The 24,962-nt window shown below is 34.5% G+C and overlaps 1 protein-coding gene across 1 annotated transcript in view; it reads right to left on the reverse strand.

The window, feature by feature from the left end:
- COL4A4 (collagen type IV alpha 4 chain) overlaps positions 1–24,962 on the reverse strand; it is a 71,817-nt gene that overhangs the window by 44,589 nt on the left and 2,266 nt on the right. Inside the window, exons 2-20 of the mRNA XM_087933227.1 lie at positions 23,263–23,427; positions 21,232–21,271; positions 18,217–18,288; positions 12,766–12,900; positions 11,279–11,323; positions 9,964–10,080; positions 9,533–9,598; positions 8,678–8,713; positions 7,755–7,817; positions 7,177–7,212; positions 6,750–6,791; positions 5,421–5,501; positions 4,869–4,922; positions 4,053–4,112; positions 3,317–3,361; positions 2,452–2,505; positions 2,039–2,108; positions 1,837–1,941; positions 142–306 (exon numbers count right to left, since the gene is read on the reverse strand). Coding sequence (XP_087789353.1) covers positions 142–306; positions 1,837–1,941; positions 2,039–2,108; positions 2,452–2,505; positions 3,317–3,361; positions 4,053–4,112; positions 4,869–4,922; positions 5,421–5,501; positions 6,750–6,791; positions 7,177–7,212; positions 7,755–7,817; positions 8,678–8,713; positions 9,533–9,598; positions 9,964–10,080; positions 11,279–11,323; positions 12,766–12,900; positions 18,217–18,288; positions 21,232–21,271; positions 23,263–23,303 — 1,327 coding nt within the window. The 5' untranslated portion in view covers positions 23,304–23,427. The remainder of the gene's footprint in view (positions 1–141; positions 307–1,836; positions 1,942–2,038; positions 2,109–2,451; positions 2,506–3,316; positions 3,362–4,052; positions 4,113–4,868; positions 4,923–5,420; positions 5,502–6,749; positions 6,792–7,176; positions 7,213–7,754; positions 7,818–8,677; positions 8,714–9,532; positions 9,599–9,963; positions 10,081–11,278; positions 11,324–12,765; positions 12,901–18,216; positions 18,289–21,231; positions 21,272–23,262; positions 23,428–24,962) is intronic.

A 24,962-nucleotide genomic window follows, 5' to 3' on the forward strand; every position in this document is an offset into this window, starting at 1 on the left:
GTGTTCTACTTAGTTAAAATGCATTCATATTCCTTGCTTTAGAGAAAATATTATAGGAAATGTTGGCTGCTTTCAGGTGATATTCTGGAATTATTAATAATTCAATTCTCATGCAATGCTTCAGCATTTGGCTTATCTTACCGGGTGGCCCAGGCAAGCCCTGTTTTCCTGGTACTCCTGGAAAACCAGGTAATCCTGGAGATCCTGGCCTTCCTGGAGCTGTACTAGACTGAGCTGAAGAACCAGGGCCTCCATGGAAGCCTTGAGGACCCTCTACACCCAATGCACCTTTAGGACCAGGAAAGCCTATGGAAGAAAGGAAAATGAGTATATAATGAGCGTTGAAACAGGGAAAAAATAATGTCATTTGAGAAAAAACACTGTCTGTCTACCAGACCTAGATGACAAAAAATCTAGATGGTTCCAGGGTAACAGGAAAAAAAAAAGATTTTTTTCTTTATCTCTTCGCTTCCCTGCAGGCCAGATCAGAAACCATCTATTGTTTTGAACAGCTGAAGTTCCAGATACCTTTCAATGCAGAACGTGGGGTCAGTAAACATGATTTATCTCTATGTGTCTATTGATGATTGATTTGTGTGAATGCCAAGCTGCCAGGAATTCCCTAATGTTTTTGGATTTAGTTTGGTTTAAATCCAAAACAGGCAGTAAACCTCACAGACACCAGCACTGTTGACATTCCTAGTCAGATAATGAATCATCAACAAGCAATCAAGTTCAGAGGGCACCAAGAACTCCACATAATCAATCTCACCCATTCACCAATTTAAAACATAGTTACAAAAAGTTAATGACCATGTCAATTAGCAAACAGCTACAGAAGGGCAAGGCTTTAAATGCAAAAATAAAAAATGGCTTTGGAGCATTCAGAATGTGCACCTTGTATATATCTGCAGTTCCATAAAGCAAATTTGCCTTTATTTGGGACTATGCTGCCACTATAAGCAGCATCCGTTCATCCAGGAGTGGGTTCACACCTATTTGCTAGAACTGGTTGTTAACATTCTAAGCAGTTCGGAGAACCGGTTGTTAAAAGAAATTACTGGCCTAATCCTGTAAGAAAGGCAGGAAGGAAACATTCTGGTGTTGCTTACAGAAACTGCCTCTTTGTTAACCCTTATTACATTCTTGGCAGGACTAGACTTCCTGTCACAGGAACTTCTCTGGAGTCTTTTTTCCCTCTTTTGCTGGTACTTTGCTTGTGTGGAGTGACCATTCAAAGTTACAGTGGCACTGAAAAAAGTGACATGATCATTTTTCACACTTATGACTGTTGCAGCATCCCCACAGTCTTGAGAGGCCAGGCGAGGAGATGCGTGCCTCGATGTGAGTGATATTGAGTTGGCCATGCCCAGCCATAACATGACCACCAAGCCATGCCCATGGAACCGGTTGTTAAAAAATTTGAATCCCACCCCTGTGTTCATCCCAAGAAAAGATGCAGCCATTTTCCTCTTTGTCTTTAAATCCTAAACCCTGCATAGCTCTAAAATCAAGGACTAACATGCTATTAGAATTAATTACATAACCTTGTAGAATACAGAGAGCTACAGTTGCTGTCTTTAAACCAGGAAATTAAATAACGTTTAAAAGCCGTAAAATCTGCAAGAAGATATGTCAGCATGCCTTAGCAAACAAAATCTGAAGAATTTATAGGTGACTATATTTGGTTTAAAATCTTGTTAAAATAATTCAAAGCATTAGTGTAAAAAATTATATATAAAATTTCAGAATATGTCTCCATAACGTTAGTGAAGAGTTGAAAACAGATGGTACTATTTAATTCTTATTAATTATGATAGCTAAAATGTTTCTTACTGAGTCCATCTTCCCCTTGCCTTCCTTTGACACCAGGAGAACCAGGCATTCCATCTGTTCCTCTCTCTCCAGGAAGTCCAGGGTCTCCAGGGTCTCCTTGAATACCTGTACAGGACAATTGAAAGCATACTTGCATTTAAAATAATTGAATTTTATTTATGGTTTATGGGAAATGAATATAATGTAACAAGGTTAGCTTAACCCTTTGGTCCAGTAAGTGCAGTTCCTCGAGGTCCGGGTGGCCCAGGCTGCCCATTCTCTCCAGGATCCCCCTATAAAAATGGGAACGCTTAGTGACATTTCCCCAGAGGAGTATTCCTTGACCTTAGCATTTTTAAGATGTGTGGACTTCAACTCCCAGAATTCCCCAGACAGCAGGACATCTTAAAGTTGCCAAGGTTGAGAAACACTGCTCTTGAATAACCCAAGGTAAATGATGATCTTCATCAATCATATATTACTTCAAATAGCATGACTCGATTGCATTGCTATGCATTGGTATGTATTGAATAAAAATGGGTAGAATTATAAACCTGAAATAGTAATTGATTTCATTGCTTTGGTGTATAAAAAGGCTGGCGGACATGAGGAACAACAAATGTAAAAATAACTAACCTTAATGCCTATCAAGCCATCTTGACCAGGAATTCCATGTGTTCCGATTTTACCCTGAAACAAATTTTTGAACATGTTTGATTCTTTAAGAAAATAAAGTAAATTCAAAGTTATTAGAGATCCATAAACAACTGGAAAACTTTTTGATACCTCACAGATAGTGGAAGGTGTGTATATTATAAACATGACAGCTGGAGAAAACTATGATATTTCCTTCGCACTGAGTAAAAGGAAGTATATAAATCAAGACAAAATGTTTATCTGATTCAGGATCCTCTTTCAATGCTAATCAGATAATTCTGCAAGAAAGTTATTAAGTTTCTAGTTCCCCAGGCACTGTTTTTCAGAGAAACACATATTACCTCTGATTCTGAAAATTATATATAAGCAACCTAACTAGTAATTATTAACAATTATAACCCCCATTAATAATCAGCATTATTATATTAAATAGAAAATAAGAACTTTCAGCACATTAAAGATTAAAATTTATTATGGAAAATATTTTTATTTCATGGCATTGCTGTTTTTGATACACCTTTGTCATTTTTGCCTCCATTTTCCATAGATTGGAAATAGCTATAAAACATCTACACAATTTTCTTTTTACTAACTTTGTTTATTTGATAAGATCTTGATGAAACTTTAAACTTGGCTTTCTCTAATCTCTAGAACATTATGAAGAAATTGAAACTCACCAGCGCTTCTTCCTGGAAAACTCTACTTTTTATATTTTGGTATTGTGACAATTGTCTAATTACTCTTATTTTCTTCTCTCTGTTTTCATCCAATTGTCATAGGTGGATCCATCCACCTTAAAAAAATCCTACAAATAAGCAATGCAATTTCAGTATACTGTATCTACCTTGTTTCCTGGGAAACCTGGAGGACCATATGAGCCAGGAATTCCCTAGAGGAATTAAGGGGAAAAAAGATAGTATAAGGTGTGACAAAAATTGTACCTCAAGAAAAATGCAAAAGTAAAGATTTTATTTAGATTTTTCAATGAACCAAAACATTAGTTAGAACTGTTTTATATGTGGCAGAAAAGAGGCCTGATGATAGATGTATATAAATGACAATTAAATAAATGAGAATCTATAAAATACTTTCACAATCACAATTAAGAATGCTGTACTCATTCATTAAAAATATACTCTAAAAATCAATGTTTTCATTTTTTGGCTGCTGGTTAAATTTATTTTTATCTATTAATATTTTTCAAACTTCGTAATTTTAGGATGTGTGGATGTCAATTCCCAGAATTCTCCAACCATTCCACACATCTTAAACTTGCCAAGTTTGAGAAACACTGGTCTACATAAAGATTTTGTTTATTAAGAAAATAAAAATAGCCTTTATAGGCAGAATTTCCTTTATTTACTTGTATATGTGAATTTAAAATAGAAGTGCCAGCCTCTTTCACAATGCTTAACTGATGGCTCACAAATTAAGCATTCTAAATATCAATTTGCAATAATACTTCATAAAATCATCATTTAAAAATCCTATATAGAGGATAGTAGAATGTTTACAACTTTACTTTTTAAAAAAAAAGCACCATTAAAATGAGATGAAGATAGCATTCTGGAATTTCTTACCTGCTTTCCAGGAAAACCAGGAATTCCTTTATCACCCTTGTCTCCAATTGCAAATGCACCCTGTTATGTTTCAAAATACACCAGTTATATAATTTCAAGATTGGTTGCCATTTACTTCCAACAAGATTAACAAATGTAACATGTAGGATTATAGCCACAGAAGGGAGCATATTGTTAAAGAGGGCCTATGTTTTTTTCCTAATTCTGAAGAAACAACAGGGGTTTTAATTCTAAAGACCCATTGTTACTACGCCGTTTAAGTCAGGTGGCCCTAATGGGTTACCACAAAACAATTAATGTACTGGAGTGCACCTTCCTAGTCATTTTTCAGAGATTTAGCAAAGTGTTCCTTAACCCTGGCAGTTTGAACATGTGTGGACTTCAATTTCCAGAATTCCCCAGCCACATCTTCAAAAAACACTGGCTTGAAAATATACAGCTGAGCTGCACTTTTTCTTAGAAAAATATTGCATAATTAAATGTTTAATCTAAATTAAATTAGGTACACCACTTCCCTAATTAAATCCTACTCTATATATTTTCCCCCCTACTCTATACATGTGGTTTTCCATTTGTATTCTATTGAAAAAGCAACGTATACCATTTGGGGACCATGAAATTATTTCCCCATATCTCTTGTATTGTAATTAGAAGTCAAATCCAACATACATCTTATTCAGGGGGATTGACAGCTGATAAAATGCAGTTACATAACGGTAAATATACATTTAACTAAAAAGTTCTTTCTTAGCATTCTTGGTAAGTAGCATAATGAAATGAATGTTTTCTATTCATTAATGCAAACTTGTCACTTACTTTGTGGCCACACAATCCTCTTGAGCCAGTAGATCCAGGCATTCCCTTTATTCCCTAAAGATTAAAGTATTCTTGCTTTAATATTGTTTACATAGTATAGTTTTAGCTTCTGTCAAAGCCTGTATTGCAATGCATTAATTTTAAAAAGTATAAATTGAAAAGATGAAATAATTTTTTCTTCAAAAATCTATTTTATACTAGAAACTGTTTTGCTACAACCAGGGAATAATGGCTGACTTCACTTGTTACACTAAACCATGATTTGTTTAAATTGTTGTTTATTTAATAATCCATAATAGCCTGGTTCATACATAATATTAACCTACAGATTAGATGTAAGCAGCCTATGGTATTCCATAAGTTGCTGAACTACAATTCCCAGAACCCTCGCCATCAAGCCTGTTTCCTAGCTTCTGGAGTGTCACAAATTGCCTATCATTGCTGTAGATGATGGTTTACAAATATCAGTGACGTTCATATAAATCTCCACCTCTAGGCCACTGTACTACTCCTATTACTGACTTGCAATCATAAAATTTATAATGTACATACCTTTTCTCCCTTTAATAGTCTAGAACTAGGTGGTCCAACAAGTAACGGCTGTCCTGGAGATCCAGGAGGTCCTACATCACCCTACAAAGAATGGAAAGAGCAAATCGAGTGAACGGCTGAACAAAAGTGAGTTGCAAGTCCCTAATCTGCAGCTCAAGAATTTGACACTCCTCTCTGACAATTCCTTCTCATGTCATCTCTTTTTCCATGTACTACATATTTAAAAATCAGATTAATTTATCTACCCACAAGAGAATGAAATAATTGAAACATTCAGGTTTTCCTTGCTAGCTGAAGATACAAACTGCACACTTTAGGGTTTTTTTAACAATAGAACCATAAAATCATTAAAATATAGTTGTGGAAGAAGCCATTTAGGCAACCGATTGCAATTATGAATAGGAATCTGAATTGAAACAATTTCATTCTATAACTGTTTATTTCCACTTGAAAATATCAATTAAATAGAATAGAACAGATAGAATAGAATCCTTTATTGGCCAAGTGTGACTGGACACACATGGAATTGGTCTTGGTGCAAATGCTCTCAATGTACATAAAAGAAAGGGGCATTCATCAAGAGTCAAGAATCATAAGGTACATAAATGGAAAGTAAAACAGTTTTCAGACAGTTGGTTAACATTAAGTCACAGTCTGTCTTCTTGGAACTGGATTGTTTTTATCCTGGACTCTAGAATGATGGATAATATTATTGACCATTTCCTGTTTGACATTATTTCAGGTATTTCAAAAATGCTATCCCTCTCAGCCTCTCTCATTGCTTTACTATAAACATGTTCATTTTTTTTCTGAATCCTTATTAAAACATAGTACCTATAACTGGACAAATACCCAATAAGTGTCTAACGATGTAGAATAAAATGGAACAATTGCTTCTTATAATCTGGAAAATTCTTGTAATGCAGTTTAAATCTGCATTTAACATTTGTAGCTGTTCAAATTATTGACTCATACTCAATTTGCTAATCAATTACTATTCAAAAATCTTGACTGTCACAAGCAATCTAGTAGTGAATAAACTAGATCTGGTTCACTTGAAAGTAAACCTAGATTCTATTCAGACTAAATAGAAGATTAAATAGATTTTTTTCTGTACAAAATGACAATACATTTTAATGCTTCTTTTAAAACAAAGTTCTGCTTGTGTTTTCCCCATTCCAAATTTAGCCCCTTACAAAAAAACTCACTGCTTTAAAATTTTAAACAGCTCAATTTATGAAGAAAAAAGATCAATAATCTGAAGTTGCAATTTCTTGTTAACTGCTAAATATTTCAATGTTCAATTCCCAATTGCCATTTATTTCTTACCGGCTCTCCCTTTTGTCCTTCCACTCCAATTCCTGGATTCCCCTAATGAAATATTAATATATTAAAAGAAGGAAAATACACTGATTATTCATTGTAGATGATAGATGAAATTCACATGAGAAAAACATAAATATTTTACTGGTGCTCGGTAAATCTTTGTCAGTTTGTCTGTTAAATCAAGGATTTACTGCAAATAGTTAGATTAATTCTGCAATTCTATAAATCATATATTTACAGTTTTAAAGAATGTCCCGTGTTTCCATGATCCATTAAATCAGAGTTTTACTCTATTGGTATATCCTTTAAATTAAAATATATCACTATGATTTAAATTTAGAATTTTTCTTTAAAAAATTGAAGAGTATTTTCAAAAGTAATTATCAATATGAAGAAATTATAAAATTTTCCAAGAACAAAAATCTCTCACCTGATCACCTGGTAAACCAGGTTGACCTTGAAAACCCTGTGAAAAGAAGAATTTTTATATAATCAGACATGGTACTCTCTAGAGGTATTGGATTAAGTTTTTTATAATCCCAAATCTTGAAAGCAATGTTGGCAGAGGTTTTTATCAGCATTTAAATCCAATGTATTTGTAAATATTAGTGAAGAAAACAGTTTTCTGTCCTGTTCTTGTTCTTAATATTTTTCCCTACTAATATGTTGCACTATTCAAACATCTCCCCTGTAGAATTATTTTTCCTGATTGTCTTTATTGCAGACAAAAAGCTTTACTTTTGGCACTGCTAGAGGAGGATAGTTGGGTGTAAGCAAAGAAAAATAATTTTCAATCAACTTTGTATAGATTAAAAATGGATTTGCTTGTAAAATTTACTAGAGAATGGGCAAACTGCCAACAGAATTATTGGCAGGAAGGAACATCCAATCTCAGATGATCTCTGTTACTCCTATGAAATTGATTGCAGAAGAAGTAGGAGATAGAGAAGACAGGCAGATTCTAACATGGTGTCAGTTAAGTAAGAGATTAAAATGTTGAAATTATACCTGCTCACCCAGTTCGCCTGGAAATCCAGATGGACCTCTGGGTCCCTTTTTTCCTCCAGGACCCTAAGTACAGTACAACCACACAGTATTATGCTTATTAATAACAAGTAATTTTCTGTTTACTGTCTGGAGAAAATTGTGTTAGGTATGCACAAGTTTTCATAATGTGCCTACTAACATCATTCTTTAACAGTTAGGAACAGTTAGAAGACAATAGTCCAAACGCTAGCAACAACCAACTAATTTAATTTTAGGATGATTAATGTTCTAGAATAAAAGCTAACTACCATTACAGTACATAAATAAAATAACATCACAGCTATTGGTCGGAAGTTACAAATGCTACAGAGACAAATGAATATTTCTGTGAGGAATGCAATCATGAGTAAAATAGTGTGAAGTAATTTAATCACAAGTTTGCCCACCATTTGGAACATCTGCAATGCATAGCAACAACATGTTATTTTGAAGGCAGGCAACACAATGAAAGGATGAAGACCTTTTGTCCCCCTCTGAAATCTGTCTAGTTGCCAAAACAAACAAATGAATAAACCCTTACAAGTGGAAATTTGAAAGAGGGCAATCCTGTAGTTGAAAAGAGGATGTGCCTCAACAATTTGATGGTCTCTCATATTTATTATTAATGTAGCTTCTTAGCTTCATTTAAACTAAGGGTTGGTAAGGTATGGCTTACACATTATAACTTTTATGTGGGAACCATTCTAAGAATCCCTAAGATGGAAACAAACTGAGTTACCAATTATAACAAATGCAGATTCTCACATAAGTCTAAGCCTTGCATGTACATACATAGCTGGGAAGGCAAGTGTGATTTGGGTTACTATCTCTGTAGAGAATTTCAAGCTAGATGGAAAAGCTGAAACTAATGTATTTTCACCATACAAACTGATGAAGGAGCTTACAGGCATGCCTGGAGGTCCAGGATCCCCTCTTTCTCCCTGTAACCAGAATCACTATGTTAGATGAAATATAATACTTATTGGTAACATTAATTACTACAATTTAATGATTTATATGGAAAAAGGAAACTAGATAGGAAGAATAAACCCAAAATAAATACTTATATATCTAAATAATATAAATAATTATCTAAATGATTTAAATAATTACCTAAATAATTTAAATAACTATTTTTATTCCATTGTGGTTTATTTCACCTTCTTTCCAATTCTTATACTGGAGTGAGAATCATTAATACACAGATAAGATCATTGTTTTTAAATTAAGAATCCATAATTTTTTCATATAAGGATTAAAACTAACTTGATATGTCTAGTCATATTTATGTACTCCAAATTAAAATACACAGTTCCACAAACCTCACTTTCAAATGGCTATGAATAAGATTTCACCCCCACAATAAACTATATCAATAAAGATATACTTTAAAAGGCAATGTTTACCTGGTCATTTTATTTTCCACTTAGAAATTCTAATAAAAAGAATGTAAAAGCCTGTAACTTAGGCGTCTTCATTTTTAAGTAATAATATAGTTCAAAACTGTGCATGTATACTTATGTTTAAAAAAACATTGAAAATGAGCTCATGATTAATCAACCTGAATTAAATTCCTTTTCACAGCAGCTGCATGTATTAAATTGTTATATTTTAGAATTTTAGAATTTCCTAATATTAATAATATAAATGTTGCCTAAAGCTATATCTTTATAGATATAAGTCATGGCTCTTACATATTTAAAATTATTTACACAACTCTTCATCTTGAGGCACTATTTAAAAACTGATATAACACTCACAGTTGATCCTTGAATGAATTCAGAATATATGGAGTTTCCTTTTTCTCCTTTTTGGCCAGGAATACCCTGTAAAAGATGTTTAAAATCATGATAAAAACAGAAAGTTATGAGTTTGCACATAATAGCTGAAACAATAAAGTACAGGTAGTCTTCAACTTATGTCTGTAGTTGGGACCAAAAAGTAATTTTCCATCCTTTTTTATTTAAGCAAATGCTCCAGTCATTAAGTAAACCCATTCATTTGAATGGGTGTTTCTTTGCCATAAGTCAGCTTTAAAGATATTATAGAGCATATTAAAATATAAACACAACTTTATACACATTTTCCGTACAATGAAGTGAATCCGGCATACTAAGAAGATAGACATAGAAATAATTGGCATTTATAAATTGATCACAAACTATATAAGATCTAGTGAAGTTCAACTCACAAATGACCCTTTTGGTCCAATGCATCCACTTTCTCCTGGAAGTCCTGGATCACCTCTTGAACCATTACATCCATCTGCCCCAGGCTTCCCTCTGGGTCCTTCAATTCCTGGTAGCCCCTATAAGAGAAAAAATAATAATTCTGTATGTCTGTTAAAATAACTCATCATTTGTCTGTATTGAAAGATTGCATTTTGAAATCCAGGATCAAAACTCAGATAAGATGTCAGGTGTATATCCAATCTAATTAGAAACAATCTAAAATTTGAAGCCTGGCATAAACCATGCTATGGGTAGTCAGAGGGACAAATTGGACAAATTGGACATACAGTAGGCATGTATATGAATCCTATGGTTAACATTCTACTCAAATGTTTATACACATCAAGAGGGGTTCCAAATACAAACTGATATGAGCATGCATACTTTGGTGTCATACTTTCCCTGTCATTTTCTCATACAGCTTCTTCCTGTTGCTAATTGCTCCAAATGTCACAAGCTGTTTGAGGGGCATATGGCAGCTCCAGTAGGGATTTTATAAAAATTTCTATCCAACTTTAATACTGGTTTCTATCCAAATAATCATTCAGATAAAAACAATAGGAAAAATTAGTTTCTTTGGTGTACTTTATTATTTATATTCACAATTTATGTTTTTAATCTTCTATTTAATAAAAAGGAGATTAAAAATAATGTTGTGGTTTCAGAGACAAAGGTAGTAACTTGTTCTTATTAATGCTCTATGCTCCTTACTCAAAAAAAAAAAAAAAGTATTCATGAATTCTGCAGTCTGGTAGAGAGTGTTCCAAACAATTCAGTGGGAAGCCAGAACATTCATAGAGTGGGTATAATAACTGCTGGTAACAAGGTTCTAAACTAGTCTGCCTTACTGCCCAGTTCAAGGATTATAACAGTCTTTTACAGCAAAAATGTTTGATAAGAACCTTCAAAGTTCTGGTATTTTTCCAAGTGATTTCTCCTTCTTCTCTTCAAGCTAGGGCTAATTCTCATTGCAAAGTTAGTTCTCTATTAGCTAATTTCTTCATAAGATGTAACTGTCCTGGAGATGTGTCTCACACATTAAAATACCATCAAATAGATTATTTTATTAAGCCCTGAAAATGTATATTATCAACAAACATCTCTACGATGGATACTGCATAACTGAGGTACCACTGCAGATTTTTTTTATGAATTACATAGTGTAGTGCACTTTTTTAAAATACAGTCAGATCAGATGAACATAGTACACAGGCATATTGAAATATCAATGCTCTACAGTTTTATATGATATGGAGACATTGGCAGCATACTTACAGGCATTCCATCTAGACCTGAAAATCCTGGAACTCCAGTTGGACCCTGAAGAAATTCAACATTAAACCATATTAATATATAGCTTACTTTAAAAATGACTTGCAGAACAGTTTTGCATAATTTGATTTGTTTTTCTCACCATAACAAGTTTGAGAGGCAGTACACTCAATCACTGCCAGTAGATTGAAGAAATTGCCATTTTCTGACAAATCAGAAAAGGTAGACATTTGACTCTAAGTGCTCACTTATTGCCTCAGCAGGGAGGACACTTAGTCAACCTTGCTTAGGATTGTGAAATGAAGAGGATTTGATTTATATTCAGGTGGGAGACTACTAAAGAATACCAAGATTTGCGGATAGATTGAAATCAAGCCAAAAAAGTCCTGGAAAAAAACAATGGTAAACCACATTGCTATGTCACCAAAATTCTACATGGACGTGTCCATGAAATTATCATTCAATCAATTCAAAAGGAACTTTCCTAACTCCCCCCTTTGCTCAGCTAATAAACTATTAACTGCACCTAAAGCCTGTAACTTTTTTGAAGCTACTTGTTACATTTGCCAGAAATCCTATGCCAGGGGTCTCCAACCTTTCAGACCTCAGGGACAACCAAACTCATAATTTCAAATCCTGCAGACCACTAATATGAATTTTGACTGATGGGACTTGCTGACATTGGTGGGAAAGTTGGTCCCTTATTCCAGAGCTGCAGCAGTCACAGGACTGGCCTGTGCACCGGCCTGCCATGGATGAGCTGCTCCAGGATGATAAAAGGACCAGTCTTGTGAGTACAGCAGCTCTGCAATATGGGACCGGCCCATGGTGGGGTTGGAAATCTCTGCCATAGGAGCTGGCACCTGTAATGTGCAAATTTGCGGGTGGTGCAGTGTGCAAAAATCAGCCAGCCCTCACTGGCCAGGACGAGATAATAGTGCTGTTGCAGCAAGAGGGGGCTGGAGCTTAGTCTCGGGAATCCTCTTGTGTGGAGGCTGAAGGGGGGGGGGGTGTCGGATGCCCAGATCAAAAGAGTGCCAAGGAAGACAGGCTCCTAATAACCAGGCAACACCCCCCCCACTTCAGCCTCCACACAAGAGGACTCTCTGAGGCTAAGTTCCAGGTTTCTCCCACTGCTTCCAAGCAGAGAAGGGTCCCTCCCTGTGCGGAGGCCAAAGTGGTGGGAATAGCTCAAGCTCTCACCTGCACAAACAGGCTGATTATTAGGAGCCCATCTGCCTTGGCTCTCGGCAAGGGCTGCACTTCTTTGCAGATTTACGCTCAGTCAAAGGTTGGGGCCAGCAGGTGGGCGGGCCATGTGGGCAGCGCAGCCTTGTGTTCCTGCGCAGCCTGGATTAATTGCTTTGGGGGGATGCTCTGGGAGGACATGTCTCTGCAGACCACCAAAATTTTCTCACAGGCCATGAGTTAATATCCTTAATTTCATGCTGCTAAGTAACAATACAATTATTTTATTATCTATTACTTACCATATTTCCTCTTTCACCAAGTGGCCCAGGTAAACCAGGATCACCTCTCTGGCCTTTTTCTCCTGGCAAACCAACAGGTCCAATGGAACCCAGAGCACCAATTGGACCCTGGACTCCTGGGTGACCAGGTTGCCCCTGCAAAGTATAAATAATTCAGATTACTTTCTGTGTAAAAAAATAAAAGAGCAGCAGTAACAACATGAATTCAGAGGAGGAAATAGTTTATTCAAACAAAATGTTCATATAAGGTTTCATATTCCATGGTCTGTAATGTAACATTGAATGCATTATATTTTTTATTTATTATATTGTAGCACAGATGTACATATAATATCATAGCCTTTTGATGAATATATTTATGAAGTTTAGTAAACAGAAATATATATCTTAAATACAGGTGAAACTCGAAAAATTAGAATATCGTGCAAAAGTTCATTTATTTCGGTAATGCAACTTAAAAGGTGAAACTAATATATGAGATAGACTCATTACATGCAAAGCAAGATAGTTCAAGCCGTGATTTGTCATAATTGTGATGATTATGGCTTACAGCTCATGAAAACCCCAAATTTACAATCTCAGAAAATTAGAATATTACATGCAATCAATAAAACAAGGATTGTATATAGAACAATATCAGACCTCTGAAAAGTATAAGCATGCATATGTACTTAGTACTTGGTTTGGGCCCCTTTTGCAGCAATTACTGCCTCAATGCGGCATGGCATGGAAGCTATCAGCCTGTGGCACTGCTGAAATGTTATGGAAGACCAAGATGCTTCAATAGCGGCCTTCAGCTCTTCTGCATTGTTCGGTCTCATGTCTCTCATCTTTCTCTTGGTAATGCCCCATAGATTATCTATGGGGTTCAGGTCAGGCGAGTTTGCTGGCCAATCAAGCACAGTAATCCCACAGTCATTGAACCACGTTTTGGTGCTTTTGGCAGTGTGGGCAGGTGCCAAGTCCTACTGGAAAATGAAGTCAGCATCCCCATAAAGCTCATCTGCAGAAGGAAGCAAGAAGTGTGCCAAAATCTCCTGGTAGACGGCTGCGTTGACCCTGGACTTAATGAAGCACAGTGGACCAACACCAGCAGATGACATGGCTGCCCAAATCAACACAGACTGTGGAAACTTCACACTGGACTTCAAGCATCTTGCAGTGTGTGCCTCTCCATTCTTCCTCCAGACCCTGGGTCCTTGGCTTCCAAATGAGATGCAAAAGTTGCTCTCATCAGAAAAGAGGACTTTGAACCAGTGAGCAACAGACCACTTCTGTTTTTCTTTAGCCCAGGTAAGACACTTCTGACATTGTTTGTTGTTCAGGAGCGGCTTGACAAGAGGAATACGACATTTGAAGACCATGTCCAGGATCTGTCTGTGTGTAGTGGCTCTTGATGCACTGACTCCAGCCTCAGTCCACTCCTGTGAAAGTCCCCAACACTTTTGAATGGCCTTTTCCTGACAATCCTCTCCAGGCTGCGGTCATCCTTGCTGCTTGTGCACCTTTTTCTTCCACGCTTTTCCTTTCCACATAACTTTCTATTAATGTGCTTTGATACAGCACTTTGGGAACATCCAACTTGCTTTGCATGTAATGAGTCTATCTCATATATTAGCTTCACCATTTAAGTTGCTTACTGAAATAAACGAACTTTTGCACGATATTCTAATTTTTTGAGTTTCATCTATACTTATTATGGAATACAAGTAGCCATTTTTTATGACAAGTTAAACATATATTTTCCTCCTTTAAAAAAGGATATTAGAGATATAGTATAGAAATCAATTCTGAGCAATTCAGACCACTATTTGCTGTTAAGTTTTAACAGAAATGAATCTCTCAGAAATCAGATGTATCCATTCCAATTTCTACATTTTTATCTCTCCAAAGAGTTTATTTTATTTATGTAGATCAATTAATTTCAAAATAGTTGAAAAAGTGGTCCGGATAAAGAAAGAAGAATACGAATCAGAGTTAATCCTGTTGTTAACATCTCTCCTTCTGTCTGTCTGTCTGTCTGTCTGTCTGTCTCTCTCTCTCTCTCTCTCTTTCTCTCTCCCCCCGTGCATGTGCATGCATGCACCTTTGAATCACTATTAATTCCTGGCAACTCTCTGGATAAGTCCCTGCAGTTTTATTGGCAAGAAAGTGGATTGCTTCTTCCTAGGGCTAAGGAAGACAAACTCATTCAAAGTACCCAAGTGGCTGTGTGTTGAGGGCAGGACTGGAAATCACAATCAGCAAACGCTCCCATATATTAAAAAATAACTGAAGACATTAGATGCTACATATAATGAAAGTGCTTAGCATAATTAGAATAGAATTATTTGAATTGCTATTTTTTTCAGTGGTTATATTCAACCCATGGAATTGCCAACTGCCAGTCTAAAATCCAGAGTGAGGTTAATAGTTGATTGACTCAACATAAGCACACCATGTATTACTTGTCTTAGTAGAAACATTGCTAAGAATGAGTTTATGACATCTATAACATTCATTATTTAAGCCCATCTAATGTGACCATTGTGGTATTTCACTCTCAGGGCAGCTGTAAAAATAAAGACAGTAAAGGAAGCCACACTTAATGTGAAAACAACGAATCAGTACAGTTAAGTAGGCCTGGCATCTCCTCCTAATGCTAATAAATTCCACCAGCTTATAGTTGTGTTCATGTGGAATAATGGCAATGAAGTATAGTGGCATCATCCACTTTTCCTTTGGCATATTATATAAACACCATATTATTCTGTAACACCTATATTGTATTATTTGATTTCTTTTGCACTCTGAATTTATTTTGATTGCCTCATAATGTATTGACTTTATTGTGCACGTTGTCCTAGATTTATGTTATCTCAAACATATTGCAGGAATCAATGAATGCATAAATCTTCAAAAGAGAGAATAAAGAGAGAGAGATGCCAGGAATATTCATAGTAGGCATCTCCAGGTGTTAAATTAGATCACCTTCTCTCATTTATAAAAAGTATTTAACCCAAGAGAAGTCAGATGGTATTGTGAACTTCAACATAACCCTAAATTGGACAGTGCTATATTCCAGGAGTCTATCTGGAACCTGTTTCAGAGTTCCTGTATGCAGAAAGGATGTTTAGATATACTGTCTCTTGTAATTTATATAATTTCAATAAACTCTTGGGTGGTTTATTCTATGAGTCTATAATCTTGAATCCTAAAAAAAAAAAGCCATCTGGCACCTATCTAGATGGCCATTGGAAAGCAGAACACTTGCTAATTGTCTAAGTCGGGAACTTTTCCAATGTCAGGATCAGCCAATCTTAGTTTAGCACTTCCTGGACTTGAGCTAATATAGATTGTTAAATTCAGCCAAATCAAACCTCTTAGACTGAAAATGAGATGGCTTTCATTAAGAAAATATTCTTTAATTTTTTTAATGAAGCAACAATACTATGCATCATCTAAATATGGAAATGTGCTTTTTTATCTATATCTGTTTTTAACCTATGTCTATGTATATACATAGTCACCAGCAGATGTCACTATTTCTTTGTGAGAAGAAAGAAAAGACCAGGGGAAAAAGAAAAAAAAAATATTATATACAGTCAGAATTCCAAAATTAAGTGTTTGGAAGCAAATATTTCAGTACCTTGGACAGAACCAAGGAGCATATAGTACTATTTGTTGTGGCTAATTCATCTATTGAATCCTATACTGAAATTTCTAATTGCAGGGTTCTTTATCACACCTCAAGAGAGCTGCATAACTAAACATCTGGAATTATTTGTTAGGATCATCAATGACAGCTTGTTGTCATGATGTACTTAACTCTTTCTGCAAAAATTAAAATGGTGGATAGGAGCAAACCAGGTCATATTGTGGCCCTTTCAACTATTAAAATGCATTTAATTTAAAAAAAATTCTCAAAACCATAAAGTACAACTGCAGAATTTTAGCAGGACAAAAAACCCCAGCTAGTTTTAGAGAAAAACAGCTAATGATTATAGAATGAAAAGCAAAACCCAAAATGTTTTTCTGTATAATTATTTTAAATTTTGTATTCTTTAAAGTACAATATTCTCATAGGACAAATTGATTAAACATAAGTTGATAACTTTACAAACTCTTTCTTTACAAAGACTTTACAACAGGTTGTCAAACTCCTGGCCAATGGGCTGGATGCATCACGTCCCACTACATCATGTGACACTCCCGTGATGACATGAAAGACTGCTTTACAAAGTCTTTCTCTCCTTTGGCTCCTCCTATTTCCCACTGACGTTCCTATTCATGGATGTTTGAATTAACATAAATACTGTGTGCATTACCATTTCTTTCAAAACAAAGATTAAATGAAAGCTACCTACTGTAAGTTTGATCAACACAATAAATCATAGTTATTGCTAATGATGAAAAGGGAGATTGAATTCAGATCAATATAGATAGAGTACTATAATCTCCCCATCATTATTTAGTAATTGGGCTCTGTATCTTTTAATCTGGAGTTGATTTGCCATTTTTTTAAGCAAGGCACTGCCCTTAGAATTCAATTAGGCTGAAAAATGGCTATTAATGCAAGACTGCAGCCAAATCTCAATCAAATCAATAATACCATTCTTTTCCTATTTATTATATGAATTTTCTCATCAGACATGGAGAGTAAGCAATCCCAATTTACTTCTGTTCAAAGATACAGAGTTATGCATAATAGTGATTTAATACTTTATGTGAAGAGCAAGTGGAACTAAGTTTCAATTTTTTGCTTCCTTATGTGCTTCTCTTTTATTTGATCTTGGTTTAACATTTTAAAGACTACATTTTTTAGCAATTAAAATTCCCATTCATTCAAGTATGGCATTTTCTAATTTTCCATGATATGGTTCATTATCCCACATATAAATGAGTATGCACTGCAAAGAAATATTTTTAGATTTAACAAACTCATGTATTAAACTCTATTATTAAAGAAGGAAAAAAAGCTATTCATATGATACCAAGGGATTTTAAATATTCAGCTTGTAAAGTAAAGGCTGCATTATCTGCATTATTTTAAAAATATGGATATCTTTGGCTTCCACCTTCCTAAGCCATTGTCCCAAGACTGTGATAAAAGGTAATTTCTGTAAGAAATTAGTTAGCAAATAGCTCTGAAATCTTTTTTGAAACAGGTAACAGGTAATGGAGATAGACAAATCGAAAAGATCTTGTAGTACCACTGAAGACTAATATCTTCTATTATAAGATCTGAGCATTTCAGAGCTGTAGCTCCACGAATCTGATGAACACAGACTCTTTCTGAATTTTGTCTAAATCAACTAACATGGTTCTCTTGCTACAGTGTCTAATGACAGTGTGTATCTTTCCTTACTTTTTATTCATGATTAGCATGATTTGGTTTGTTTTTATTTGAAATTTAATTTCAAAAGCTATTTAGAGGAAAAGCAGGGCAAAATAAAGGAAACTAAGACTTACTCTTGAGCCTTTTTCAGGAAAGCATCGGCAAATGGAACAATCTTCTCCACCACAATGTCCAATATATGAACCCTAAGAAGAATTACAAGATATTCCTGTTTTTATTGTTATCCTATTTCAGATCTGTTTACCAACATCATATAAATGTGTTTGGAAGCTTAGAAATGCTTAATCGTCAATAAGGCTATTTTAAAAACTTGTTTACAAACTAAATATAAAAGAAATAATGGGTAAGATAATGATTGATAAGGAAGAATGTTAAAAGGTTATAGAATCATTAAACCTGTATAAGTATATGGGTATGTGTGCATTATTTTATTTTTCACATTTCTGTACTGTACTAGATGTATGTATGTATGTGTGTACGTATGTATGTGTGTACCCACACACACATGTACAAAAAACATCTAAAATTAACCCCAATAAGACTATCTTTAGATAACTGAAGTTATGAAATGGCTATTACAGATTGTTTTAATAAAAAAAGCAAAAAAAACAAGATCAGGAAATTAGCTAAGGATGGTAATGGAATTTTTAAAAAGTTAAGTCAAAACAGAAACACACACACAAAGATTAGTTCCTAGACAAGGCAAAAGAGATAGGAACCAATCAGTGAAGAACATGAAATTCAAGAAATTGCATAATTTTAAGTAAAAGAGGTTAAGTGTGAGACCTATAAAAACATCAGTCAAGATTATGGGAATTGTCCTTGAAGTGCTGGGAAACTGGTTAACACAATTCCCTAGCCAAAACCCAAACTAAACAAATATCAAAATGTTATTGGGAGTTTTGAAATTTTCTGTGTTAAAGTTTACTTCACTGTTTTATAGGAAGAGAGTCGTTTTGGAAAGATGTTGGGGGCGGGTTCTGATTTTAAACAAAAATGAATATACCAAGTCTAGAACAAGGCTGCCAAACTATTTCTGGCATGAATCTTGTGCCTTTACAGCATTGAAGAAATATAATATAGAAAGTTGCTACTGTGAGGTGATAATATGAAACATGGCACTTTTATGCCCATAAGTTGATTCTTATATGCCATTGGGGAAAGGGATTCACTTTTAAAAGAGTTTTTAGGCAACCATAAAAATTTCAAACAGATAAGATGGAATATTATCAGATAATATACTGGAGTTACAGTATCAGCTGCATAACTGACAATTTAGTTTGTCATCCATATATTAGCCAGAATATGTACAGTAAATATAATATTCATAAAATGTATGAACAAATCTACAAAATTGGCTTTAATTTCATATTTGTATCTCAGCCACACAGCATGTAAACAAAAAATATGTGCATTTATTGGTGATACAATGCATCTTGCATTCTTGACTTACCTGGCTTTTGTGTCTCACTGTAATTTAACTCTATGCCTATTACCAAACAGGTTTATATTTTCATGGTGTTCTTTTATTTATTCATCCATTTCTTTATTTTATATATCAAATTTATATGGCCACCCATTTTATGAAATGTGACCCTGGGCAATGTTCAACAAAGATATAAAATGATTTTTTAAAAGTTATTATTAAAAAGATTTTTTTTAAAAAAAAAAAAAACCTAAAGCGTGTAAGAAATTATATATTTGTAGTCATAGAGGACCTATTGGGAACCTTATGCCCGATGACATAGTAGCCAGGCCTTGAGGGACTTCCATAAAGTAAATAATGATGGACCCCCTCAGATTCTCTTCATAGTTTTCTCATTAAATGAATTGGCTATTTTTTCCTTATCAAAAATATTTCCAAAACATTTTGTGTTCTTGATCTTTAGCCTGTATATGTACTTTTGCATATTTAGTTATGCAAAAAAAGACATCTGGGTCATTTTATCTTGAGGCAAAATTCAAGGGAAATATCAATCTATCCCTTGCTTGTTTTGGCTTTTTAGGTGCATGTTTCTGAGGCATTGTTAAATGGGTGTCTCCCCCACCCCCCGTTTTATTATCATTCTAGGAAAGCTATTTTTCAGTTTAACCTTGCACTGAAGATTAAAATGCTAGAATAGTCAAAACATAGATTAATCACAAAAATTTTGACTATTTTTCATTTAATGATTTACAGCTCCTCCCAAAGAAACTGCCAGTGTTTTGTGGAACCATCAAATTCTTTGCAAGCTGACCTTAAGTTCCTTAGAGTTACGTGTTTAATAATAAATTAATTACATTTTTGAGCTTCCTCTGCAAGAAATGTTCTAGTCTTAGTTCTCTTAAGAGGTCACCAGCAGCTAAAATTTGATTCAGAAGTTTCTCAAATGTGATGGGATTTTGTGGCAACTAGGCAAGATTTCTTATACTGATGAATAAGTGAGGAAAAGTTTCCCAAAGAGAGAAAGTTTGCTTAAAATTGTTATTTACTACCTTATTACTTGTATCTATTTTGGGAGGTATATAAGCTATAGAAGTTTTGAAGTTGGAGATATTTTAAGCCTGAAACTATCCAAACTGTGTAATTAGTATATGTTTTCTAAAAGCAAAATTATAAATAGATTGTCCACAACAATAATAGGGGCATTGTGTAGGAATATTATTAGTCTTTGTAAGATTATTAGTCTTTTTAAGATTCAGACCAGATGCCTATGAGAGTTTTTTCCCTAAACCCTACCTTGTAGAATGCTTCAGTTTCAATGCTATATCTGTCCTGATGTTTAATTGTACAGAATATCAGATATGATTTGGTAAACATGCTATTGAAGTAATTCTCACTTTAATTATATTCAAGACAAACATTCATATTGAGCTTTAAGCAAAAATTATTACTTAAAAGTCCCACTATATTCAATACAAGTAAATGTAAAATGTTTGCTAGCTAATTTGACTAATTATACTAAGGAATCTGTCCAAGCAACTTCATGTTTCACAATAGGTCATTGAAGATATTCCAAATTATTTATTGGTTAAAGCTATTATTCATTTTCCACCAGTAACACATACAGTAAGATTTTATTGATTCAAAAATAATTTTGTAACACGCATATGAATAAAAGAAGATTTTTTTTCTTTGTACCACTTACCCCATAAGATGGCTGGACTGAAGCAACAATTATTAGGCACCTAATTCATAGGAAGACACAGATTAAATTATGATAATCAGCCTTTAATTGATATAAGAAAATCTTACTGCAAAGATTTAAAAGAATTAGAAAAATGATTAGGATTTTTTTCTTTATTTTTCTAACTCAGTGGCTCGGTTTGCATTATACATAGTTTAAGATATGATTAAGAGTTGTTCCTTTTGTCAGACATATTCAGCCAATGTTACTTTAGATCATATGGGTCTTAAAAATTGAGAAAATTGAAAAAAATATAGTTAAGTATGGGATGGAATATTGAGTAAACGTATCACCTTCATCTCAAGATATAAAGTGGGAAGACTATAAAATTGTGGATTCACTATCCTATGTATCATTTATGAATTCTTCATAGTTCCTTGTGAATATAGTCACATATTTGCACACTTAATACAGATAGTCCTCGACTTATGACCACAACTGAGCACAAATATATGATGTTAAGCATGTTAGTTGTTAAGTGAGTTGTGCCATGGTGGTACTGTGGTTAGATTACAGTATTGGAGGCTAATTCAGCTCACTCTCAGGAATTCGATTCTCACTGGCTCAAGGTTACTCAGCCTTCCATCCTTCTGAGGTCGGTAAAATGAGGATCCAGATTGTTGGAGGCAATATGCTGACTCTGCAAACTTCTGAGAGAGGCTGTAAAGCATTATGAAGTGGTATATAAATCTAAGAGCTATTGCTACTGCCCCATTTTACAACCTTTGTTGCCACAGTTGTTAAGTGAATCACTTCAGTTGTTAAGTTAGTAACATAGTTGTTAGGTGAATCTGGCTTCTCCATTGACTTTGCTTAGCAAAAGGTTGCAAAAGATGTTCAAATGACCCTGGGACACTGCAGGTGTCATAAATGTGAGCCAGTTGCCAAGCATCCAAATTTTGATCATGTGACCAATGGTTATAAGCATGTAAAACAGTCATGTCACTTTTTTCAATGCCACTGAATCTTCGAACAGTCACTAAATGAATGATCGTAAGTTGAGGACTACCTGTACCACCTTCCTTTAACAAAATACACATCCCACCTACAAGTATGAGATAATTGCCATGCAGTATAGTATCCATAATGACAACCTTTGCCCTAATCCATAGATTATTTCACATGCTTTACATAATGGAGAAGTTTATAGTTTATAAGTTTACAGGACAGTTTTGTACATTATCCTAGTTTAAATCATGGCTAGCTCGTTTGTGCTTCACTAAGGTAAGTGAACCCAGCTTATATACTAGTTGGTGTTAAAAGAAAACCATGGAATAATAGCTTTTGTTTTAAGTATCTTTTTTGCCATCCTCTTTTGCCAACAGAAAATGAGATGTCATATAATTTTTTTATTTCTCTTATTTGTTGTGTTGTCAGGTAATCTCTACACCTAATTGAATTACAGTTAGTGTAGACTTGGCTCTAGAAAAGTAAACTAAGCATCCTGGTCATAGAATAGAGATTTACCACCTCATGTTTCTCCCTGAAACCAAAGTTGTAAAGTTTTATGTCTCTATTGGAGGATGCTTGAAACCCTTACTTTGATTTTCTTAATTTTTATAGAGCTTTTCCATACTAAGTAATAGATACAAATGGTCAACTTATGGGAAATGAACTTTAGCTCTTCTAGAGGGCACCAGATTCCTTACCTCTGCATTGTACCATTCAGCACAAACATAGTTCATGACACTTTAAAAATTTTATGGCAAAGATGGATGGCCTAAGAAAATAGGAAATTAAGGAATAGAAAGAGCTAAAGCTCGAGTGGGAACATGAGTAAATTAGAGAAATCCTATTTCTTAAATCAACAAAATTAATATGTATATATTTGTGCTTATATTTTGAATTTTGTCAGTATCTGGCAAATATATGGGTAAATACCAGAGGCAATCAATTTCAGGTAGCACCAATAAGATTAAAAACCAGCAGACTTGAGTCTGCTTCTGTTTTCTATTTTGAAAGTTATTACTATAACTAGAAGGGAAAACATACCATACACATGTAATGAATTTAATCCAACATAAGCAATTCATTATGGATGTAGTTTATATTAATATATTTGAATCCAGGCCTTCAATATTTTAATTTTTAATAACCAAGGCTTGATCCCATTGCAGCTATGAAAACCACATTCAACATTCTTCTTGGTTTTGTGATCTGCTGGGAAAAAAAGTATGACAAACTTTAATTTTATGCACAAATATTTTTAACTTTACACTTAAATTGAGATATTTTGCCAATATTAGCAGACTTTTCTGTAGTGAAATACTAATGTAAATGGTCTTCTGGTGTCACAAAATAAATGTTCTTGCTTTCATTTAGGAGCCTGGGTGGTGCAGTGGTTAGAGTGCAGTACTGCAAGCTACTCCTACTGCAATTTGGCAGATTGAATCCCACCAGGATCAAGGTGGGACTCAGCCTTCCATCCTTCCAAGGTGGGTAAAATGAGGACCCAAATTGTTGGGGACAATATGCTGACTCTGTAAACCGCTTTGAGAAGGCTGTAGAGCACTATAAAGTGGTATATAAGTCAAAGTGCTATTGCTATTTATATATCCACAACAAGATTCCCCATGTAACTTTGTTTTCAAAAGCAAAAATATAATCAGTCAATAATTCTCAAGTTTGTTTAAACATGCATGTTAAAAAAAATCATTGTACATTTCAGACACTTCCGATACCTGGAAATGCTCCTATTATTCATGGTAGGATTATTTACAGGCACCCGTAAATGTGTCTTTATTTCAGTTTGGGTTTTAGCTATGTCCTAATGAAGGAACCATCAAAGGACCTGATACAGGTCTCATTCAGTTCTCCATTCCAGAGCAGTGCAATTCAAGGAACTTGATTTATGAGAATGAGTAATTTAGTATCAAATTTATTTTGAAAATGTGTAAGAACTTCTATTTTGGGGGGCCAAGATATCTTTTGTCCTTTTTTTAAGAATCAAGAGAATTCTTATGAGTGCTTGGAATATCTCTTTCTAGAACCCCAGTCCTTAGAAAACCATTTTAAATCAAGTAGAAATATGGAGGCAAATATAAAGCTAATTTGTTTTGACATTATTTTCTAATTAAATAGCTACCTTTAAAAAATAGCTGAATACTAACACTGGCACACCTAGTAGGAGTTCTGAGTTCCCTCTGAATAACAAATTCCTTCCATATCACAAGTCTTTTCCGAAGAGAGATTTGAGAGTAACATAACATAACAGAAATAGTTGCAAAAAGGGTTTAGAATAAGGCCAAAAAAAAAGTCTTACATTTGTTTAGAGTCTGAATAGCTGAGATTCAAAAATGATTCTAGGATTTTCAAGCTTGAAACCCAAATATTGTCTTTTACAAGTTTAGCATAGGAAAAAAATCTTCATTCAGAAGAACATACATTGCATTAAACCGTAGCATGCTTTTATCACCTGTAATTTAGCATGCTGGCCTGGTTTAGCCATTATGCAGAGTAAAATATGAAGAATACTCATTTTCTCACTAAAATCATAGTTAGCTGAACCATGGTTTCACATAATATCTAAACCAGAGGTCTCCAAACTTGGCAATTTTAAGATTTGTGGACTTCACCTTCCAGAATTCTCCAGCCAGCTAGCTAGCTGGAGAATTCTGGGAGTTGAAGTTCACAAGTCTTAAAGTTGCCAAGTTTGGGGACCCCTGATCTAAACCATACCAAAGTCTGCCAAA

This window comes from Pseudonaja textilis, chromosome 4 (assembly GCF_049901715.1).
Source record: "Pseudonaja textilis isolate UNSWEBS1 chromosome 4, rPseTex1.2, whole genome shotgun sequence".
Lineage (NCBI taxonomy): Eukaryota > Metazoa > Chordata > Lepidosauria > Squamata > Elapidae > Pseudonaja > Pseudonaja textilis.